The 23,510-nt window shown below is 38.5% G+C and overlaps 1 protein-coding gene across 1 annotated transcript in view; it reads right to left on the reverse strand.

The window, feature by feature from the left end:
* Positions 1-400: 400 nt before the first annotated feature.
* DPH6 (diphthamine biosynthesis 6) overlaps positions 401-23,510 on the reverse strand; it is a 213,566-nt gene continuing 190,456 nt past the window's right edge. The window contains exon 15 of the mRNA XM_071426993.1: positions 401-627. Within this exon, the coding sequence (XP_071283094.1) occupies positions 512-627 (116 nt within the window). The 3' untranslated portion in view covers positions 401-511. The remainder of the gene's footprint in view (positions 628-23,510) is intronic.

Raw genomic sequence — 23,510 nt, forward strand, 5'->3', positions numbered from 1 at the left:
AACAACTTAAAAACCTCAAAAAGATGAGACTTTATAACCTCTAGAAGGTCCACCAATGAATATATAAAGTAAACCATCCCAGGACCTAAAAGTCACCTGGCAGAGATCACTACAATATATAAAAATATTAGAAACCAAAGAACCAGTCCAAAGAGAAGGTTTTGTTTCTGTTACTGAATGCTGACAATTGGAGGGAAAGGAAAATGGTTCCATGTATCCCATTTCTTGCTCTTTTTGGAAAACCAATGACCACAGAACCTCTTATGTTTTACCCAGGTTTATGAGTTAGAGAAAAAGATGCTCACTCAGTAGTCACAAACATCTTAATTTCAAGATGAATGATTGGTTAACAAAAAAGCTGCAATTACCTGCTAATCAGCACTAGTCAATGTTGGCCAATTCATAATGGCTTTACTGCTCTTCACAGTCTTGCACCATCCTATGTTTTTGTCTGAGTGGACCATATGATTCCTCTCAGTTCCACTCAATATTTGCTGAGGCATGTCTTCATTCATATCTTCAGCATCTTTGTTTTAATGTCCCAGCACAACTTCAGATCTTTGTTCAGGAGTCTATCTACATTAATCACCATAAGGAATAACAGATCTCTAGGCCACCTGCCAGTACCTAGCAGAAAGAAAAACAACAAAAGAAAAATGATAGAATGAAACAAGAGAAGCTATAGAAACTGTTTAGTTTCATTCCTGGTCTGAAATTCTATCATTTTCTGATAGGGGTCCAGCAGTGCATGACATCATAAATCCAGCAATGCATCCAGCAATGCATGCAGTAACAGCAGAAAATTGTGATGTATGACTATGGCATTCAGCACTGTTTTTAAAACACTGCAGTGCAGGGTAATCACAGAAATGCAAAGGAAAGATGTTTAGGTACATATGTCCACACATCTACAGCATGATGCAACCTGGTGTTACAAATCATTTAAGCCTCAGAAAAAACCTGGCAAATTTTAAAGGTATATGTAACCCTGGAAGAGCATGAAACTAAAAAACTTAGGATACTGTTTTGATGCACTCAAGTAAAGTATAGGACACATTTCTAAACTCTCTCACAGAATGAAATGTTCTCTCCAGCCTGGGTATTGTAACTTCTCATTATATTCACTTCTAGTACTGAGAAGGCAAAGATGTATAAGAAAATCTATACTGCAACACAACTTGCTGGGTTGCTTCAGCATCAGTGAGCAGTATTTATTTAACAAAATACAAGTATGTGTAATGTCTTTTATTCTTAAAACTTACAAAATACATACAACAAACAGCATAAATTGATCCTCATTTATTCTGCTTGCAGGCTGTCATCATCTATTTTCCTGTTGAACAACCAGCTTGTGACAATACACGTAATGGATGAGATAAAATAGTTTTTAAATTTGATTATACTCTTTGCGCTTGAAGTGTGGAGGTTGTGTTAGCACTTCCACTGTGAGCTCCTGTTTTGGCAGGGTTTATGTTGCCACCGTGTTTCTGACTTAGTCTGGCTACCTAAGATTGCTGTCTGAGGAATAATTAGATTATGCATAATTAAAAATATATTTTGATGTGCACTTCCATACATTGGAACATAGTTAATAAAGATTTTTAGTATCATGATCAAAGGCTGACTAGTGCTCCTTTCTTTACAACCACATATCTTTTTTTTTCCTCTGCATCTCCTATTATGATTAGCTGATAGAACATTTGAGGTATCATTATCTCCAAGAGGATTTCAGCTATGTACTAGAAAAAAAAATGAACAAAAAAGAAACTTTGTATGTTTCTAAATATTCTCAGATATGTAACCATAAATTCCTTTCAAAAAGGGAGAGGTTAAGTGCTGTGTCAGTTTTCATGCTGAGGATTATGAAATGATAGTGATACCTCAGGAAAAATTTTTAAATAAATTTAATTAATTTTTTAATGTATTATAAATTCACCGAAATTTGTGCAAAGCTTGCATTAGTGGAACTAGTCAAGAACTGTCTGAAGAAACCACCTTTTTATTAGAAAATACTCATTCACTAAAACTATTTTTTGACCCATCTATCAGTTTTAACACAACCTTTTTTTGGTGAAGTTATCTCATGTCAAGCGTGTGTTTTTCCTGACTGAAACTGGAAAGTGACACTGCCCCTCTTCCTGAACAAACAAATAGCTAAGACATTCATAGGGGATGTGGAAAATCCCACTTCACTGCTGTGCTCTGCAACTGGCAAAACTGGAATTTAAACCCATGTGTCTGTATGTGATGTGTGCCTGAGGCATGAAGCTGCTGGTTGTTGCTGTTTTGCTAGTTAAAAGAAAACAGCTCAGAGTTAACCTACTTTGCTGTAAAAGCTGAGATATCCTGAGATCTCCCCAGCTCTGTGCATGTAGCAGCTGTTGTCAGTGTAAATTAAAGCACTGTATGTAGTCCCATAAAATATTGTGCCATGTTTCCACAGGTACAAGTGATCCCACATTACATGAAGTGGCAGAAAGGCTGCCTCTGGAAGGGGCTGGACTTGCTTCCATTGTGCACTTCATACAGTCAGATCTAAAAAACCAGAGGGGTGATTAAATGCCATTGAGTGGATATATTAATATTTTTAAAAACACTAACATTTAAATGCCAGTGTATGCAAATGGTTCAAAGTACACATCCAGTCTTGCAATGTCTGAATATATGCTCAACATACACACTGCAACCAAAAATCAGTTTGGCAGGGAATTCCTTGACAATTCTGGCTTGAAGCTGAAAGATATATTAAACCTCCTCCTTATCTCAAAACAGAAAGTGCACAAGCCAAGATTTGTCAGTGGGCCATGCCTTGTGCTGTGCCCAAACTGTGATTGTGTTTATGGCTATGAAGTAGATGATGAATGTGCTTTTTGTCTTCCTGATGAATTTGCTGCCTTATGGTTAATGATGAAGATTCAGGTATAAAGTGTCTGGAATTTCTGTTTGTAAGTTGAACCATTATCTATAGAAAATAATCAGAGTGAGGATTGGGATTTCAGGATGCTGTGGTTTCTAGGGCAGCTTCTTATGGGGAAACAATGAGATGAGGAAGATCACAGCAGAAGACCTAATAATTCCTTATTATCTTCTCTTTATTTTTTTTCCCTTGTCCCCTTGATTCTTGAGAAGGATTTATTTTCAGGGGGAGCCACCCAAAACCATTTTTTTTCTATTTTTGGGAGCCATATTTCCTACTTTCTCAGTAGGATAAGTCAGCCAGTCCACCTTCTCATGGAAAAATAAAAATAAAAAAAATATTTTGAAAGTTTAAAATTTTAGTTATGAGGAAGATCAAACTTTCTATTTTCATTTTATTTTTGAACTTTAGGCAGATGACTTAGTAATGAAGAGGTTAAATCTCCCATGTACCTAAAATATGTTCTTAGGAATAGATTTCAGTTAGGTTAAAGCAGGACAAACATATCAAGTCTCTATACAACTCTATACAGTTCCCTTTCAACATATGGCTAGGAAAGGACATTGATGAAAACAGTGACCTAAGAATTTTGAAAGCCTCTGGCATAAATACTTCAGTTATAAACAGAGATATAGTGAGAAGTATGGGGAACTTAGGAAACCACTTGGGGTTAATATTCCAATAAAGTACATGAAAGATTAGTCTGAAATTAAAGGCACTTTTCATATCTCTAATATAACTGAAACAACGAAAACAGTTGGTGAACATGTCACTCACTTTTTAGACATGTCTCAGCTGTCCATGTGCTTACCACATCACCCTGTTAAATTTTTAGAGTTTTTAATATGAATATCAATCCTTCTTTTCATAAATGTAACCCATAAATGCCAGAAATCCCTTAGGAGTTTTCTCAGACTTTATTTAATGCCCCACAAGAAAGGATGTAAAAGAGACCTTTCTTTTGTAAAGTGATCCTATAATTCTGTTCAATATCCATCATTTTCAAGGCCAAGTAATCATATTTAATGGATCCTAAATTACTTTCTGTCAGGCAAGGATTCCCTCGATAATATTAACCAGTGCAGAGGGCTGACACTTGGAGGGCTGAAACTAAGAGGTTTTTTTATTGCAAGCAGCTTACAAGTACTTAGACAGGGGTGATGATCACTAGCCCTGCAGTAGGCAAGGGTCAGTGTTTCCATTTTGACCTGCGCTTTCAATGGGTTTTAACTTGGCTATAAATACTCAAATTGGTTTCTGCCAAAAAAGCAATGCCTAAGGTGACCTGCAAAGGATTTTTATCCATTGCTGTGTTTGTCTTCCATTTTTTTCTCTCATTTTTTGAGTGTGTGGGTTATGATTTCTTATGGCATTTGAAGATATTGTCTGAGAACAGCAAGAGCAGGATGTTCTCTAATGAAAAGGGAGCACCAAAGGCAGGTGCAGGGCTGTGATTACACTAACAAAGGTCCAGTCCCATAAAACCCAAAGCAGAAGACAGCAAGTCTGGTGATGGCAATGAAGGTCAGCCAACAGTCCAGGGGTTGCCAGACAAATCTGTGGTGGTGAGACAAGTGCATGTCCAAGCTGTGAAAGCAAGTCAGTGAGTCAGGATCAAGTCTGGATCACTGGGGTGCATGGCCAGGCATGGCCAAGGACCCTTGGCAGGGATCAAGTGAAAGACCAGGGAATTGAAAGCAGCTTCTGAGAAAGGAGGGTTCAAGCAGCCCCTTCTTACAGTTTTTTCTCATGCAACTCTTTTCTCAACAATCTAAACCATGATTATGCAGCTGCACTCTGTCTGTGGTGCCTTGAGAACAGACAGAGAAATCCCTTGGAGCAGGGGCCTGAGGCTGCTCTCAAAGTACTGGTAAGTGCAAGTCTGCAAGCTTTTTCCTATCTCAGATTTTGTTCCTTTTTTCATATACTTTGCTTTTTCTGCTGAAACATTTAAGAGTCCAGATAAGCAGCATCATGTCTAGTCTTTAATCTTGAGTAGAAGTTTTTGTAGAGAGGAGCTTGTTGTGCTGTGAAGAGGTGGTTGGGAATGCATTCACTCTATGAAGTGCCTCCAATTTTACCTAGGGTGCTTTCACTAATTCAGAAGTTATGGAATTGATATTTCAAAAATTACACTCTTTTTCCAAGTATTCTATAGAAATTAAAGTTCAGAAAATATTTAATAAAAGTTACTTAATTCTTTAGTCAAACATTATCAAAACACTTTCCATCTCAATTTTTTCAGTAGAAAACAGTACTGAAGATTTCAGGATATGGAACATTGGGGTTATAGTATCTGGACTGAGTTTGATAATAAGCACATGATTTTCTGTGCCGTTAAATGAAAAAATAATATATTTATTACCTCTATTGTACAATAAGATCCAGCACTAATGAGGAGGAAATCTGCTCTACATTATTGAAATTAAGGACCAATAAGGGGATACACTGAAAATTTAGCATTGCCAATCTAGTTTTTAATAAGATAGATGCTAAGGATCTGAGTGACATTTCTCAGTCTGTTTGCTAAAAATTTCTTTTTCATTACAAATTAGTCATTTAAAGGATGGTCTTGCTCCCATATGTAATTGTTTACAAGGGTGAGGTTATCCCAAGGTTTCCCTAGTGGGAAATATCATTCATCTCCCACATAAAAATGGTTTCATTGTCAACTACTGAGAAAAATATGACTTTCAGACTTCTGCTGTGCTTCGGTTTGTTTCTGAAAAATGGAGAGATCAAATATTTTCTTGATCAAAAAAATGCTTTAAAATAAAATTTGTTATTATTTGTGCAGTGCTGAAACACCATTGTACTTGGTGTTGCATCATGCCTAGGAACAAACATTCCTGCTCTCTGAAGAAAATACAATAGCTTCTGTCAATTCTCCCAAAGTCACATTCTGCAGACATAGCTACAGGTGGTGGTACCAGGTCTCAAGTCAAGGAATTTCCATTACTTCTGGATGCATTCAAAGCTTTTTCTGTATCATCTCCATAACAAACAAAATAGACAGTAAAGATCCTTTCCATGTGCCAAATAGTGGTCACATTTTATTGTAAGTTTCATGCTCCATTTTTCTTTTATAATTTCTACTAATTTGTACCCTTTTGTACTCAATCAAGTTTCTACCCTTGTCTCTGGTAAGTGCTCTACACAGATCCTACAGAATCTACCTGAACTGTTCAGATATTCCTAGGAATCTAACTACCAGATGATCACGGATTTCAAATGGAAAAAGCTTTTTCCATCATCCCAAAATACTGTATTTAGGTGAAGAAAATATTTTCCCTCAAAAGTAACATTATTTCACAGAAATATTTTTTTCTTTTTTTTTGGGACTGACAGCTTTGCCAATATTCATCTACAGTGGAGAGTTTGAATCAGTGATATGAGCATTATGCAGAAGTCTATGAATGCAGGCTTAAGAAAGAAAATAACATTTTACAATGTCATATGAAGCACAATTAAGAGAATTTATCAGACCTTTTTTTTCAAGTATTCGGGTAGAAACAAATACTTCTGTTTACTGGATTACATGAAAGATAGAAATTAATTAAATCTTTAAAAAATATTTTTATTAGGAGATAGGAGTAGGAAAGGATAGTAGGATCAATTGCAAAAGCAGTTGAAGGAGGCTTTGATGGTGATGATGAATTTGATGGTCATAGGAGAGTAAAAGAGTAGGAGAAAATGAAGGTGAGCAATATCAACATATCCAACAAGCAACCTAGGTTTCCTTAGAGTCAGGACAAACAAGGCAATGGGAAATCACTGACACAAATGAAGTATCTCAAAAATTTCTGTGAAGAAAATATTATTAATATGCATTGATTCTTTGAACATTTACATGAGGTCTTCTGGAGGTGATGATTTAGTGTACAGGCTTTGGGTGGGGAAGACATTAAAATCCATTTTTTCTCCGATTTAGAGTGGCCAGGGACACTCTGTGCTGAGTGCAAAAGGCAGAAAATACATACCTGAATTTGATACCTTAGGCAAATACCCTAACCAGCAGGAAATGAGATTTTCAAAAGTCTTTTACTCATTCAAAATGTAAAGAACAAATGTAAACAGCTATAGCAAGAGGAATTATTGTTGTCTTTTTAGCTACATCTTCTTTAGTCCTGCTTTGCCACTTCTGGCATTCTAAAGCACAATTTATTTCATACACATTTTCAAGAGGAAATCAATATGAAACTCTAATCTGAGCTATACATAGTTGCTACAGTGAGAAAAAAGTTTGATACACTGAACTGCTCAACCAAATAAATAATTTAGATAACTGAGTCAATGGTGCTGAAAAGTAAGTCTTCATTAATGGACATCACTGAGAGAGCAAAGAAAGCAAAATGAATCATCAGTCTATTGCCTTTAATAATATGATTAAAGAAAGAAGGTACTGAATTATTAAGAACAGTGGGGGTGGAAAAGAAAAAGAGCAAAACCCATAAAGGTACCAGTTTGCAGAATGATGATGAACTGGTTACTCTTGCCATTCTGAAGGGGTTTGTTTTTCTTTTAATTTTATAAGTCTGAGAGCTGACAATTACATAGGCCTTGATTCTCTACCTAGCAAAATCACAAGCATCTCCTTCCTCTCAATTCCATATAAATCAATGATTTATGTAATTTACATATAAAAGTGGATTAGCAACTCTGAATTTTCAGAGTCCCCTGAAGTAGTATGACAATCAAGTCTTATTCCTTTAGTGGTTAATAGCAAAACTCAGAGAGACTCTAATGAGGACAGAAACAACCTCCAGGATTTTGAAGCTGAGAGAGGAGAGTAACATACATAGTTTGTTTTTTAGCAGAGAAATAAAGATGAATTCACAAAATTTAATTCCATGAGAGAGGAATATTTTAGAATGATAACAGTATGCTTTGAATCCACCTTCCAGATAATTCCACAAAGCCAATTCCCTTAGATTCCCTCAGGCATTGCTTCAAGAAAAGGCTAGCTTTACTGCCCCTTTTTATTTGACTGTTCAGCTGGATATTGTTCTTCATATACAAGCTTATGTGTACCCTTAAATGGGATGTACAGTTCAAAGATTTCTTATATGCTGGACTGGTTTTGCTCTCACAAATTATCCAAGTCTACTCTCTGGATATAGAATCCCTAAGTAATTATACATTTGGATTTAGTTTTAGATTTGCAACTCTTCAAAAGAATATTGTAAAAAGCTGAGGTAAGTCCTTGTCCATGACATCTGTGCATAAAGATTTGCTCAGATTCACTTGGTTATCTAAGTACGTGCTTTTTACATGCCATTAAAGCATGATGAAAGGGTATGCTGGGTATTCTATATTTTAATTTGATTTGATCAGTTGTTAACTTTTATTCCTTCTGAATTGGACATTCTGATAGCAAGGGTAACCTCATTTGGTGTACCACCGAGACCTCTTAATAATGATAACATGACCTGTTATCATTATTACTAAATTCCGTGATATAAAAGACACAGATTTTTTTATTTATTTTATTCCATTTAATTCTGTTTTATTTTTATTTTATTTCTATTCTCATAAATTTACCTTGTGAAATTTACATTTACATGGTAGCCTTTGGTAACCATGTAGATACAATGCTATAACCTCTGCCCTCTTCCAACTGCCCCATGTTTTGTTTCTTTCATCCCTTTCATTGGGCTACATTATGTTTAAATTGCATTGTTACCTATCCTAGGATGAACAGAGAGAACTCTGTATCTTTATAGTACTACAAAAATAATTAATCACTGCACTCTGATCCCACTCACAAAAATGCCTGCATATCCCTGCCCTATATTGAAAGCATGTGTTTTAAATTGTCTGAAGAAACTACATTTGCCAAGGGCAAAAGGAGGTAAAGAATATGGTCACCAGCAGATAGGTTCAGTGTATGACCCACACAGCAACTCTTATCCCCTCATATGCTTGTACCTGGGAAAGGAATTGTTTGATCCTTTGAGCAGTTGCCAGGACAACCTGTCCATGTTTTGATCCTTATTTAAAAGAGCGAGGAATGAGAAGGACATACATCAGTAACTGAATTGCTGTCACAAATTTCACCTAACCAGCAGGCTATGAACAAGGCACTCCAGCTGTACATCACTGATGAAGCTCATACAGAGATATTGGAATATGTTGCTTAATGCACTGCAGACCGAAGTTTGTGTACTGTAGTAATGACTGTGGTATTGAAATCTCTGTATGGCACAGTAATCTCAGTATAAATCATCCTGCATTCCAGAAGGAGCAGCAATGGAGCTGGATGGATATCTCTTGCTTATTGTCTCTTCCCATGCAAGAAGCAATGGCTGTCAGCTGAAGCTGACAACAGAGCAGCAAGAATAAACAGTAGGGCATGGTTTGCTTGTTTTCAGAAGTGGCTTATGCAGAAAAGACAGAAGATGAAAACTACTGTTTCAGTAGCTAAAAATGTAGAGCTCCTGTCAAATGTTAGCATCCAACGGAATCATTTCATGTCATCTAAATATGCATTCTCCAACAGATTCTTTTTTCCTAAATTATGATAAGTACAAAAAACTCCTAGGTATACCTGCGTGGCAAATGTCCATAGATCCCCACAGAAGATCAAGGGCTCTTTTGTTGTCTGTTTGCCAGAGATGGTAGGAAACCACTAAATAAATTCTCCTCCCTCAGTGTGGCATTTCTGGTTTTTTTCCATATTGGCAAACTTTCTTCATTGTCTGACTCAGAGGAAAAGCTATCCCCAGTGTTTATGTTGGAGTTGAGAGCTTTGCTTAACCCATTGCATGATAAATTTTAGAGTGTTCAGACCTTGGATTCCTTTATATTAGATTCACTTTTAATATAGCTCCTTTGACTTGGTTGCAACCCCTGAATGTCTTTGGGGATCCATTTCTAATTTTCCTATCTTGAATTTTTCCTGTATCTCCTGAAATGCAATATTTTATGTGGTTGCACCACTGCAGCTGGTTGTTTACCATGAATCCCAGTGTGTTACTGACTGTATGAAATCAGCATGTTGGCCAGTAAGGCCTAGGTTTCAAAGCACAGAACAAATACATATTGTTGTCCTTGTGATTTTCACTTTGTGAAACTTCAGGAAAATAATAATAAGTAATTATCTCTGTTTACTTCAAAAACACAGAAAGGATTCAGTGACAATAGTAGTTGTCAGCCTAATACATGTTAGCACCTGTTAAACAGAACAGTATCTTGACAGTGGTATGATTAGACTTACCAGCAAAACCCCCAATAACATACGCTACTCAGAAATGTCCAAAGCAGTTAAATCTACAAGTGACAAGTGTTGGTCTCACCCAGCCAAAGTGAGGAAGAAAGAAAATGGGAGAAACAGAGAGCTTTGATAAACAGGATCATCGGGTTATCAACTATTTCTGTTATGTCATCTCTGCCTTTCTACTTCAAAAGAACTTTTGGCAAAGAGACTTTACAAGCAATGTGTAGTTGGACATAACATAATATTCTAATTAAGTATATTGCAATGAAAGATGATTTAATTTTTGTGTTTTATGAACATTTTACTGTGTCAAATAAAAACATGACAGTGCTAACATTACAGAAATTTTCTGGTTTTTCTTTGGCAGATCCCTCAGTTAAATAACAACAACAACAACAACAACAACAACAACAACAACAACAATAATAATAATCTTCTAGAAGTGTGGCTTTTAACTTTAAGATTTCAAGACTTTAGTTGGTGTGTGTAACAGTCACTGAATCAATATTTTAGGAGAAATAAGGCTCTTCTAGGGATTCTTGTTCGTGACTTGAATTTGCCCTAATATTTCACTCTGAACTCCAGAGAATGACAACTGGACAGTAGTTATTCAGCTACTAGAGGCTGATGCTGACTAGCATCCCAAATTGAAGGTATTAAAGGACCAAAAGTTGTCAATTTTTTCAGGGTATTATCTGAAAAAAATCATATTGGCTTCTGTAGTCAGATGATTTTTTTTTTTGTAGTCAGGTGAAAGTGCAGGAAATTGCCATAAGGGCAGCTGTATGTCTGGTGATAAAAGCTTTGCAGGGCTGAATGTCTGACTTTCTTTTGAAAACTTTAGTTAGCCTGTGGACTCAAAGACCAAAAGTTATTTGAACCTATGGATAAACAGACTCAGTTTTTGGAATTTAAATCTCAGGGTAATCTCACTTATTCACACCAGGCACTACATTATATAAAAGGAAATTCAGAAGGGAATATGTTACATTTTCTGCAACATCTGCAACCTCAGAGCCAGCTCATCCAAAACTAAAAATATTTGGTTGTCAGCTTCATCATCTCACCCAAAGAAAACCTGACAGCTTTTAGATAATCTATTTTTTAAGTCCTTCGGTAGAGAGACACTTCCCTTGAAGCCTGATGCATGGTTTTTTGGTAATTGCAGGTGAATCAAAACTTAGACACAGAGCAGTCTTCATTAGCTCTTCTCACCAACTATTTCATGAAGTTCTAACAGTCTGGGTTTTCCATAGTTGATGCTCAATGATAGTGTTTCTTCTATACTGGTTGATCTAAAAAAACCCAGAGCACCAACCACTTTTGCATAACCTTACTTGGATTACTTGATCTAGTGGGCTTTATCTAGTAATTTTTTTACTTTCAGTCTGTCTGTAGTGAGAAAAATGAGGCTCTCTGTCATATGGATTCAGCTTTCTACATTTTAATTGGATTCCCATCACATGCAGACAAGGCATAACAAATATTCAAATATTCATGACAATAAGGCAAAAATCTCAGAATTTGAATTACTTTAGCAATTCAAAATGCTCTCTGGAAAACAGGGATGCAACTGGGATCTCAACTGAGGCCTGATTCCTCACATCTGTATTACTGACTGTTCTAGAAAATACCTTGAAAGGATGCAAGTGTGAATGTGTGCCTCTGTGTGTATTGAGGATGTTGTGAAAATTTTCTTCGTCCTTTAAGAAAAAGCTGCTGTATACCAAGCTGCATGCAAACCTAGGCAAAACAAAAGGTGGAAAACAGATATTAGACTGTTATTAAACAAAGCCCTATTAGGTTGTTAGTCTTGCAATGCAGAATTTAATTTCCACAATATATTTTCCTAAATCAAGATTTTCAAGACCAGTGGTACTTTGTGATGTGAATAAGGTTTTTATCCACTGTGAGAATAGTGCCTGTGCCACCTGTGGCCTTTCCTTGTCTTTCCCACCACAGACTAGATATTAATGCTGCGCTTTAAATATACGAGACTGCTTAAATCACATCAAGCCCTCCTCAGGAGAATGTTAAACAAACAGAGAAACAGTTAACCTAACATTTATCAGCACACACACTGGCAGAAACAGTCTCAGAGAGATTGAATAAATCACAAAGCTGTTTCCATCTCCTCATTAATGTTTTTTTTAATAAGACAACCTATATGGACAGATGACTATCTTAAGTGATCAGTAGTAAAAAATTTATAAATGCCATGTTAATAACAGGAATTACATGTTCCAGTAAGACTCTGCAATGTGATCAATTTGGCACTCATTATTTATAAATATTTTATAATATTTATATTTAGTCATTGTGTAAGACAATAGTAAGCTGTGTCTGCTCCAGACAAAGCTAAAAGAGTTTGGAGCTATTCCACCCTCCAATATTATAGTAATTTTCATGTTTTGAATCTGTCCCAAATGGAATAAAATTGTCCAGTCATGCTGTGCAACAATATTTTCTCAAATGTGTATCAACTCTTTTGGAGACCTGTTAATTTATATTCTATGTATTAAAGTGCTTTTCCAGAGGGAGGAAGTTGAAAACGGCCGAAAAGGAAGGAAAAGAATCTTGTTCAAATATTTCACAATTCACTCAAAATCTACTTACAAGCGAAGTCCCTACAGTTTGGTAGATCTTACTCCACCTTTGATCAAGTCACACATGGTCATTCCAAGCTGTCAGGCAGCCTTCATTTCCTCTAAGAACCCACACAGATCATGTCTGATGGGGCTGCTGCAATATAGAAATCACAGGTTTTGTGTTGAGGGGGGCTGCTGAGGCAATCACAGTTATGTCTCCATTGCTGCTTCTGGGAATAAAGGCTATACCATTTCTAACAAAATATTGTTATGGCTTGATGTAAGAAAAACAACACATAACCAACCAAAAGTATTTTCTGAACATCCTTTAAATCTTTCTGGCAAGGCAGTCCCAACCCTTTTAATAATTTATATGTTGTTCAAAACTCAAATGAAGTCAAAAATCATGGCAATCCACAATGGTGTCCTTGAAGAGTGTGAAGCTTTAAGGAAGTGGTAGCAATTTTGTGGTGTCTTCTGAGTCTATTTTTCAACCCTACCTAGAGTTCAGAGCAGCATGGAAACACTTCTACCTTCCTGAAATCAGGCAGGTGTAGATCAAACACTGTACATTTATCAGAGCTTTACAGGGGAATTGCGGGTAGGTCACTGATATGCAAAGCTAACCTTTAATTGTCTTCAAAAGTTTAAGGATCATTTAAATTGCAATTCTACAGGGAAAGGAGGATGGAAATGTGAAATAAAGAGTCTGTGGGTCTGATTCATGAAAAAGTTACAGACCATTTACATAGGAAAGGAATGCATGAAAATCCTTTACAGTGTGCCTATGTGATTTATTAGATTCCTTTTCCGTGTGTAATCGGTTAACTGCACTTGAAAGGTGTAGATTACAGAGATGAGAGCAAAAGGCTGATGAAATTGAGGTAGAGCATTGTACCTTACTCAAGATTTGTGCCCAGCAGACAGACAAAAACGTAACTGTGGTGAGCACAGAAAACACTTTTGAGATTCAGCAGTCTTCCCTTGAAGCGCTCCTTGACAGTGAGCTCAGGAGTACTCAGAGTTCTCTGTCATGAAGGATAAGGAAATGCTGCTGTACTGGAACTTGAAAAATGATGCTATGTTAAGAGTTTGTTTGTTTTGATGTTAGTGTTTTTATAGTAATCTCATTATATTAAAAACCTGGGAGTAGCACAATTGTAATGTTGAACTCCATAGTCAAAGGAAGCGTCATCAAAGCTAAACACTCAGTATGACTAAAAGCATTTTCTCCTACTTACTGATCTTTTTTCAGCATCTTTGTTAGCCATGAAAGCACTTATGTCAGACAGTATCACCGAAAGGTAGAAACTTCCCCTCTTTTTGTGCAAATCTATTACCAATGGCCTATGGAGGGCTAATAATCACTTGCTTATTTTGTCCTCATCATTCAAACTGGAACTGTTATCTGTAGCTCCCCAACATGCTTGTTGACTGTGTCTTACAGGTCAGGGCTCAGGATCAGAGATTAGCATTGATCAGAAAGGGACAGTTACCATTCACTGATGCTTTAAGTAGGAATTTCCTTACTCGTATTACAGACGAAATTGTTTAATATCACATTAGAGAAAACTTTTTTATCACAAGGCACATTTTGCAAAGACAAGTTATTGAAGACTAGGGCAGATATCAGGGCCCACCAAAATGTATGTGAGACTAGAACTTCTTTTAACTACCCATGAATTAAAACTTGAATGGCTAAGGAAATGTAGATAGATGGCTAAAGAAAATGTAAGAGTGAAAGGAAAGAGAAAGAAAGAATTAGAAATACAAAAAGTTATTTGATAAATATATAATGCAGAGAAGGGAGTCTGGAACATTTCTTAATTGAAAAAAAACCCTCATCTTTTTTAGGAAAGCAGGAAGTTACTGGAGAAGGAAAGCGAGAAAGAATGCGAAAATATGCCATCATCTTTTATGCCATTGCTGAACTCTAAAACCAGCAAGGCAAGATATTCAACAAATCCAGAGAACAGAAACCTACATTGATCTATAATACCATGAGCTGTGCTGGAGCCCAGATGAATAGGAGAAACTGAATGGACTCTGTGTGGCCATAAGGATATATAGGATGTGCATGACAATCAAATTGGGATGTGTCATGGCATATGTTAGAGAAATGGATCAAGTATGTATAAAAAACCATGAAAGACTGAACTGAGGTGTGTGGGTTGAGCTGGCATAGAGGTAGAATGAATTTCTGCACATATCAAACAAATGGTTCGGTTGTTTTTATGATTTAGAAGATGAAAAAGGAGCTTTTTTTACCATTGTTTTGCTTAGCAACAGCAACAAAGACAAGTACTCAGCTGGGACTGTCATTTGCTCAGCTCATTAAAATATTAAGAGAGAACACATCTTAGCAGAGCTCTGAGCCTGCAGAGCTGCCAAAATCAGGTTCCCAATTCACAGGGAAGGAGTGCTGAGAGTTTTTCTCTTTTTCTCTTCTACCCCTTATTGTCATCAGTCTTGAGGCAGAGTGCTTCCTGCTGTTAGTTTTCACTAGGTACTTTTCTCGTGTCTCAAGTAAAAAGGGGCCTGAGGCACCATGTTCCAAGGCTTCTTCCACAAATAATACAGATTAATGTCCATGACAGAAGACCTGTTCTAAGAGGTTTCTTTTCCTTGAGTCCTCCTGTAGCCAAAACTATGCAAAGTTCTCTTCCTGCCATGACAGCCTGATTTATATGAGAGGGATAATAGAAACAAAACTGAGAAGATAACTGAAGGATCTGAAGATGTTGCAGCTTGTATGATTGTCAGAATATGTTGTGTAAAGGAGGAATTTGAGTAATTTCAAGGCTTTTTGACTGACTTCATGAAATTTTGTTAGTGTTGCTGTGGTGGATTGACCCCGGTCAACAGCCAAGCACCCACACAGCTGCTCACTGTTTCATTTTTCCTCTCTCCCCAGTGAGATGGCAGAGAAAACAGGAACAACAAAAGTGAGAAAACACATGGGTCAAAGCAAAAATAATTTAATAGGTGAGGAAAAAATATGTGATATCAAGTGATGCAAAGGCAAACACTCACACCTCCAACAAGAAGACTGATGCCAAATCACTGGCCACCTTTGAACAATCTCCCCTTTGCCTTCTACCTCAGCTTTTATTGCTGAGCACAGCACCCCATGGTATGGATCATCCCTTTGGCCACTTCAGGTCAGCTGTCCCCTGTGTTCCCTCCCAGCTTCATGCCCATGTCCTGCCTACTTGCTGGGGGACAGAGCTGAGAAAAAGAAAAAGCCTTGATGCTGTGCAAGCAGGACTTAGCAGTAGCCATAACACTGGTGTGTTATCAACACTGTTTTAGCCACAAAGTCAAAAAGGCAGCTATAATGGACTATACTATATAGCTATACTATTGCTATACTCTATAGCAATAAAGTAACTCAGTATCTCTGAGACCCAGCACAGTAGGGTGAACCTAAGTACTCATAAATTGTGAATACAACTGGTACTGCTAGAAAACAGAACAAAATGAAAGAGTGAAAACACTGATTTTAAAATATGGCTCTTTTCATTTCACCTGGTAGTACAATTTCTCATACTCAACACTCATTGCCTGACCCCACCTATAAGTTGAGGAAGAATAGTGGCTTTGACAAGGTAAAAAAAGTAGTTTGTGGCATTTTCATTTTTTCTTTTGTTGCTCCCTTTTAATTTAGATTACCTTGTCTGTTTCTCCTCCTCTTCCCACAACTTCATTTTTCTTTTTCTTCCAGGTACATTCCCTTCTTTAAGCTATCCATAACCAGTAAACCAGTAGGTTTCACCACTGGTCTTCTCCAGCTTTAGAGCTGGTGCCTTGATCAAAATGTATAAGCATACATCTAAACATCTCACTAATGTCAGGAAAGCATATTTTGTTAGCAATTTTAATGTACCTCAGGAACGAATTCTTGCAGGTAAATCAGTATTAAAAAACGGTCAGCCCAATGTCAATGCAATATCTCTCAAGGAAAAGGAGGCTTTCATAAGAAAATAAGAGTAACACTGACAGTTTGATACTTGGGTTTTTTGTTGTTGTTGGGTTTTTTTTGGTTGTTTTTTTGTTTTTTTGTTTTTTTGTTTTTTTTTTGTACTGAGGAAATTGTATCTGAAATAGAAAAGACTGAGAGAACAAGCAGAGAAGGAAAAATTATTTGATTTTTTTTGTTCCTTGTATAATTACCCACTGATCCATTCCTGAAAGGGAGCCCAGATGTTGAAATACACTTAAAAACCATTTAAAAAAAAAAAAGGTAATAGTCTTTCAATACCAACCATGGCTAGAAGTTTTTGGGTTTTCCTATGAACACAGTTCTTCTTGTGCTCAACAGTCATTGTCAATTGTTAATCAACAGCATGACAAGATCCTACCAATATGACCTGCATTATCTTACTGTGTACTCATCAGAGCAATTGATGAACTTTATTCAAATGCTCTTCTTCCCAGCTGAGTTCATAATTTCAAAGCTGTAGTGGAGCATATGTTTTTTCCTTAGAGCAAAGGATTAAAATAGCTGATTTCTCCTATTATTTTAGTTGCTGGAAGTAATTTTCTGTTGTCCTTCTCAAAGGCTTCTGGGAGATCTGCTTGACACCAGCAACACAGAGAAACAGGAGGGTAGCTCTGTAAATGAGCTATAAAAAGTAGATGGGAAAGCCCATCTGAGGCAAATAATTTCTCTCATGAACTGGGAAGTGACAATATAAGGATGAGAGGGGGTTTTGATGTCTAAGGTAGACAACAGGATCAGGTATTTCTTTGGATTCTAGTCCTAACAGTTCACTGAGATGTAGCTTGACTTAGAACCAAAAGAGATACGTTAACATGTGTCACTTTCAGAAAAATTTATCTCACATATCCTATAACAGCATCACAGGTTTCCCCTGAGCCCTGGTGTTCCTTAGCACATCTGCAGAGGAAGAAAAGAAAGATATTTAAGGCAAGAAAAGCCCAAAGACTCTTCTTACAGCCAAGCTGCGCCTCGGCTGCTTTTATCAGAGGGCAGTTTTGATTTGATCTGTGATGAGATGGAGATGAAATATCTTCTGTTTTGCATCCTATCCTGTACCACTGACTGCTGCTCCACCTCTCTAGGTATAGAGCTGGTAACCAATAACAGCAGTGATGCAAAGCACTCAAGACTGGATGGACAGATGAAAACTTACATCATGAACCAGAAACTTAACTAGGTCAGTGATTGATGCCAACAACTAATACAGATTCAAAACCCTTCTGCCTTTCTGGTTTTACATGCATTTTAAATGCTTTTGGTTATAGTTGTCCTGTATCCCAGTGAACTGTACTGCACAATAAGAGAGGAGTGTGCTGTTTCTTCTCTGGGTTGGGTTTGTTCCAGGTCTAACCTGGCTTGGGTGTTTAGTATGAGGAGAGTATTCTTGACTATCTATGACTTCTGAATTGCACTGAGCTGAAAGCAAGGCATCTGAGTCCTTCAGTTGCTCTTGCTGGCTTGGCATGTACCTACACAATATCCTGGTAAATTGATACAGCTGATTTAAAGAATGTCAAACCACCACAGTGTCTCATAAAGTGCTTTATGGAAAAACCAGGCATATAATCTTGGTCTTTGGATTCTACTGGATGATAAGTCAGCTCTGAGCTAGATAGTGTTCTTTCATCTGCTTTCCACCTGTACAGTGCAGCAACCTTGCTCCTGCAGCTGTAACCAACACAATCAATGATCTGAGAGAGCTGTTCCTGCCAGAACTGTTAGGACAACTATGTTGGAACAGTCAGAAAGGAGGGGTACAGCAGAGTCTTATTGATGTGGCCACTTGAGCTGGTTGTCTTGCTTTCAACCTTTTGACCTCAGAGATGGACATTTGTCCACGGCGGACAAACCACAGGAATGTCTACTAACAGGATCCTGTTGACAACTCTTTCAGGGCCCTGCTTTCCTACTGTTTGTTTGTACACTGGGCTTTCAAACTTCAGCTGCAAATTCAGTTGGGAGCTAACACAGACAATGACACAGGTAGGGTAAATGCCAGCCAGTCTCTGGTGTCTGCATTCCTGGAGATGTACTTCTCCCACAGGAAGAGAGGCTGTGAAATAAATACTTGTGATGTGGTTCTGCAGTGCCCTGCCTGTCTGTGCTGCTTTGAATATTCTATTTATCAGGCCCAGAGACTCAACCAAAGCATTTTCTGGAATCTCAGTGACCGCTAGGACAGTCTACTCCTGTTTGCTCAGCTTCTAAGTCCTTTCTCCTGGGAAAGGTCCCCTTCCTAAGCAGAGTGGTTCTAAGAGCACAGGTGAGTGTCCAGGTCCAGCCCCGGCCCTGTGTGCAGCGTCACGATGTGCCAGTACAGAAGCAGCTCCAGCAGCCTGCTTCTTTCAAATGCTTCGCAAGTGGCAAGTCAGAAAACATTAGGTTTTGGTGGAAAGAAAACAGCTGTTTATTTTATTTTATTTGAATGATGGTGTGGAATTCAATTCAGCAAAGACATGAAGTATGTTGGTAAATTGTGAGTGTGTGTAGGTGGGTGTGTTGGTGGGTGTAGGGAGCATATGGAAGAACTGCAGCATGAGAAAGCAGCCGACAGAAGGGGTTTGAAAAGTCTAAAGCAGACCAGACTTCTCTTCTCTTCCTGCATTTTAACTCTCCCTTTGGCACCAGTTCATGCTGCAGCCTCATTCTCTCTCCCTCCTGGTTGATACATTATACTTGTATCTCTCGGTATTTGCTGTGAATATAATTTTTGTATTTATAGTTCTAGGTCGGAAAACACAAAACTGACTAAAATAAACACTCAAGTTTGCAAAGCAGCAAATGGTGTGGTAAGAGGGGTGTGTGTGTATGTTTGCCGTCCATAACACTTCATGCATCAATCGGGAACCATACCTAATACCATTAATTACTAATTATAACTACTGTGCCCCATTTCTGCACAACTGCAGAGTGAGAGCCAAGCTCTGGGGCTCGGGGCGCTGCAGGCCGGGCCGTGGGGCCACCATGGCCGCACACCCCGGCCCCGGCCCCGGCCCCGGCCCCGGCCCCGGCCCCGGCCCCGGCCCTGCGGCGGCCCGCGGGCGGCCCCGTGCTGTTCCGCGGCGCGGACGGGCGGGGGCAGCATTGCCCGCGGAATGGCGGCGGCTGCCGAGGCCCCGGCGGGAGGGACGCGGAAGGGGAAGCAGAGAGACCAAAGCCCCTTTTCTGTGCCCCTTCTTCGAGGGCTGCTCTGCGGCGTGCTCGGACGCACCTTTACCGCCTTTCCATTTCGGGGGAGAGTGTGAGATTAAAAAATGCGGTCAGCTCCAGCAGCTGGTGTCCGCTGCGGCGACAGGCATACACCTCTGCCTGGGAGCGGTGACAAAGACTCCCAAACGGGATTTTTAACTTGTAAAGCGTGTGACCTGTAACGTTCTTAGGAAAATCCTGGGACCTTACATTGGAACACAGGTCCAGAGTACCACAGGTCGGGGCTCTGAAAGTGGCCCGGGAGTCAGCAGAGCGGGGCAGAGCAGGGCAGAAGGGCACGGCCGCTTCCCTCGAGGGGACCTGCAGGGACGGCCCTGCTGCCTGACCACCGCAGGGTGGCCACAAGGCACAGCGTGTTCTTAAGCACAATGTCCAAATTCCACCTAGACACAGACACACAGAGAGGGGCAACAGCCACCTCTCTGCGAAGCCTGTTCTGGCGTTTCACCACTGAAGAAATCAGTTCCTCTTTGAGCAACCGTGCAAAGGTGCAGATTTTTAGGACATGTGCTGTGCTTCAACATTCAGACTAAGTGGCGTGGCACTCGTGGTGCATCTCCTTTAAAGCCTTTCATCACATGGGAAAAAGGGACAAGGAATAGTGAGGATTTTTCTAACACTTTTTGCAGTAGATTGACTTTATAGTTTGTTTATAGTCTGCTTTGCTAAACTTTGGAAATCTTGGTTCAATCTACCAGATCATAAAATACTACCTTCCCAAGAAACTTTTTGTAGGAGGTCTGTCCTTACATGACTAGGTAGCACAAATTCCACTCAGTCAAAATACAAATTGTGTTCCTAGTCACTTTGGTCATTTTGAAAGAAGTATGTGGGGCTTGGTAAAGGCAGCAGATGGTGTTTCACTACCGAGTCACATTGTTGAGATGCAGCTGACACCTGGGTACAATGTAAGGCTTGGTCTCACCTTGCCTTGGAACTATGAAACTTTACAGTTTGTATTTCTAAATATATCTGATGCCAATGGTACCAGGTGCAAGTTTCAGAATTTTTTTTCTGTGTGCTGTCTTGCTTATGCTTATGATCTTCATCTTAACTTGGATTTCTAAGGTCCTTAGTCATGAATGCAACAGTAGAGCTCACATGGATCTTTCCTTTTGTTGAACATACACTGAACATTTTAAGACAGTACCAGGGAGAGAGAGATTAAATTAAAATAAAAAAAGAGGAATAGGAACCCTAAAGAGGGGGAAAGAAAGGAAAGAAGAGAAACACAGAGGTAACAGAGGAAGAAGACCAAAGGGCATACAATGTCTGATGATAGAAGAGAAAAAGCAGTTTTCTCAATCCTCCTGCCCTGTTTGCAGTTCTTAACTCTGCAGCTTCTGTGGAGAAGTAATATTCTAAAAATCTCAATAGTATTAAACCCAAGGCTTTCTAGTTTTGAAGATACAGAGAAATCCATGACAATGAGGGAGTAGCTCTAAGAGACAAAGAATGCCCGTGCTACACACAGCTCTCTAGTGCAGAGATGGAAGAATCCAGGCAGAATCTCAACAGTCGCCCTGCAGCTTTACAGGAGACAAGCCTGGGCTATGCTCTGGGCTCCTCAGCCAGTCTGCACCTGACCTGCAACAGCATTCCCACCCATCCTGAACTCTGCATGTGGACCAGAAAGCAAGTGAAAAATTATCAGTGTTGTATTTTAAAAAAGTCTCTGTCACAACTCACTCATGACTCAAAGTTACCTCGTGAACTGTGGGCATAAAGAGCATTGGGAATGTTCTCCTTTCCCACGATGTGTGCCACTCACAGGATGCCTCACTGTATTCCTGTCACTGCCTAAAAGAGAGTCTTCAGAACAATCCAATCCATACCCATTACTGCTGTCCTCATTTTACAGGACAGAAGAGATCATAAATATATAACTTGTTACTGTTGCAAGGTTCAAGGTCAACATCAGAATGTAAGAGCTCTTGTTCCTGAGGATTCTGCTCACACCTCTGAACTCTGTTTAAACCAGAGAGAAAGTTTTTCTTTTTTCTTTTTCTCTCTTGAAATAAATGTGTCTCTAAGTATCTTTTAAATAGAATTAGGTATTCCAACTAAACATTTTAAAATATGTAAATTGCAACAAGTTCTGCAACAGAAAAATTTCTATTGTTCAATGCTTCAGGATAATTCCAGGGATAAAAAGGAATCTGAACAGAAAATCTGACCTTTTCAATCGAAAAGAAATACTTCTTTTTGGGGGGGAAATACAACCATTACCAAAAGAAAAACCCAAACCAAACCAACCAACAAAAAAACCCAAAAAACACCCCACCAAAAAAACCCAACCCCCAAACCATTTAAAGTGTTTTACTTGCATTCAAATAGAAAATAAAAGACTCTGACAGTTGTACCATGGAAGTGAAGTCCATTGGCTAGCTCTTTTTGTCTCTTGAAATCACGTAGCAAAAACTGTAGCCACTCCTGATATATGTACACATTAGTGTGGGCACTCAGTGTTTGAAATACAGTGTATGGAATTGCTCACAGCACATTGAGAATGCTCAGAAACGTGCAATTTTAGGGTTGCACTTTATGCTGTAAGACACATGGTGCTGTTAGCAATCCTTTTTCTCCCACTAAGCACACATTACCTGAGTTTTCTGGTTGAGAATACACCTAAATGACTTCTTCCTTTTTTTTTTTTAAGAGGGCCATAAATTGTCATCAAAAACAGGGCATCTCAAATCAGCTGTTATTTAAACACTGTCTACTTGTTCTCAAAATCCTATGTCATTCTTATATCAATATCCTTTAAAGAAAAACAGAAATTCAAGGAATATAAACCTACAAACCCAATTAAAAAAGCATTGCATGCAGTTTGCATGTGAAGGTAGTGTGGGGTTTTTTTAAACAAAAATGCTGTCTTTTGGGGGTTTTGTGTGACCTTTGTTAATTTTCTTAGTTTGTTTTCAAAAATGATTGATTTCCATCCATTTTTTCTGATAAGAAATAGTGGTAGCTGCCTCCACTTTGCTATATCCTCTCTTTTGCTTCCTTTACAGGGGGTTGATCCACCTGTTCATTAAAAAGGGGAAAACCCAACTTTGGGGAGTACCTGTCAAGTAGGAAAGTTGCATAGTGATGTGACTCTGCCAGTGTGTGAGAGAGAAATCAAATAAAATCCAGAGCTGAAAAACTAATTCATTGTATGTACCATAGAAGAAAAATCATGCTGAAGTCCTGAGCTAACTCACATAATGCTTTCAGGAATCAGAAAAATGACACTGTCAAAACACAACATTAGTTTTCAGAAGCCTCCAGGCAAAATTTTATTTATTTAAAGTTAGCTCCTATTTTAATAACAAAAAAGTGGCAGCATATTCTACATCAAAGAAAAAACTTTTCCTAATGTTTCCATTCCTCTTGTGAAGTGCTGGAGTTGAAGTAGTGGAGCTGTCTTTCTCTAAATAATTACGTGAGTGGCAGGATCTCAACCTGAGAAAGCTTTTTGTCTGCACTGGGGACTGTAGCATTAAGAGAATCACTTTTGGCTTGCCTAATCTGAGCTGCAATACAAGATACGCAGACTTTCAGTATTTAAATAGTTAGTTTTATACAAGATCC

This window comes from Agelaius tricolor, unplaced genomic scaffold (assembly GCF_023055355.1).
Source record: "Agelaius tricolor isolate 1412-34295 unplaced genomic scaffold, bAgeTri1.0.p SCAF_5, whole genome shotgun sequence".
NCBI classification, from domain to species: domain Eukaryota; kingdom Metazoa; phylum Chordata; class Aves; order Passeriformes; family Icteridae; genus Agelaius; species Agelaius tricolor.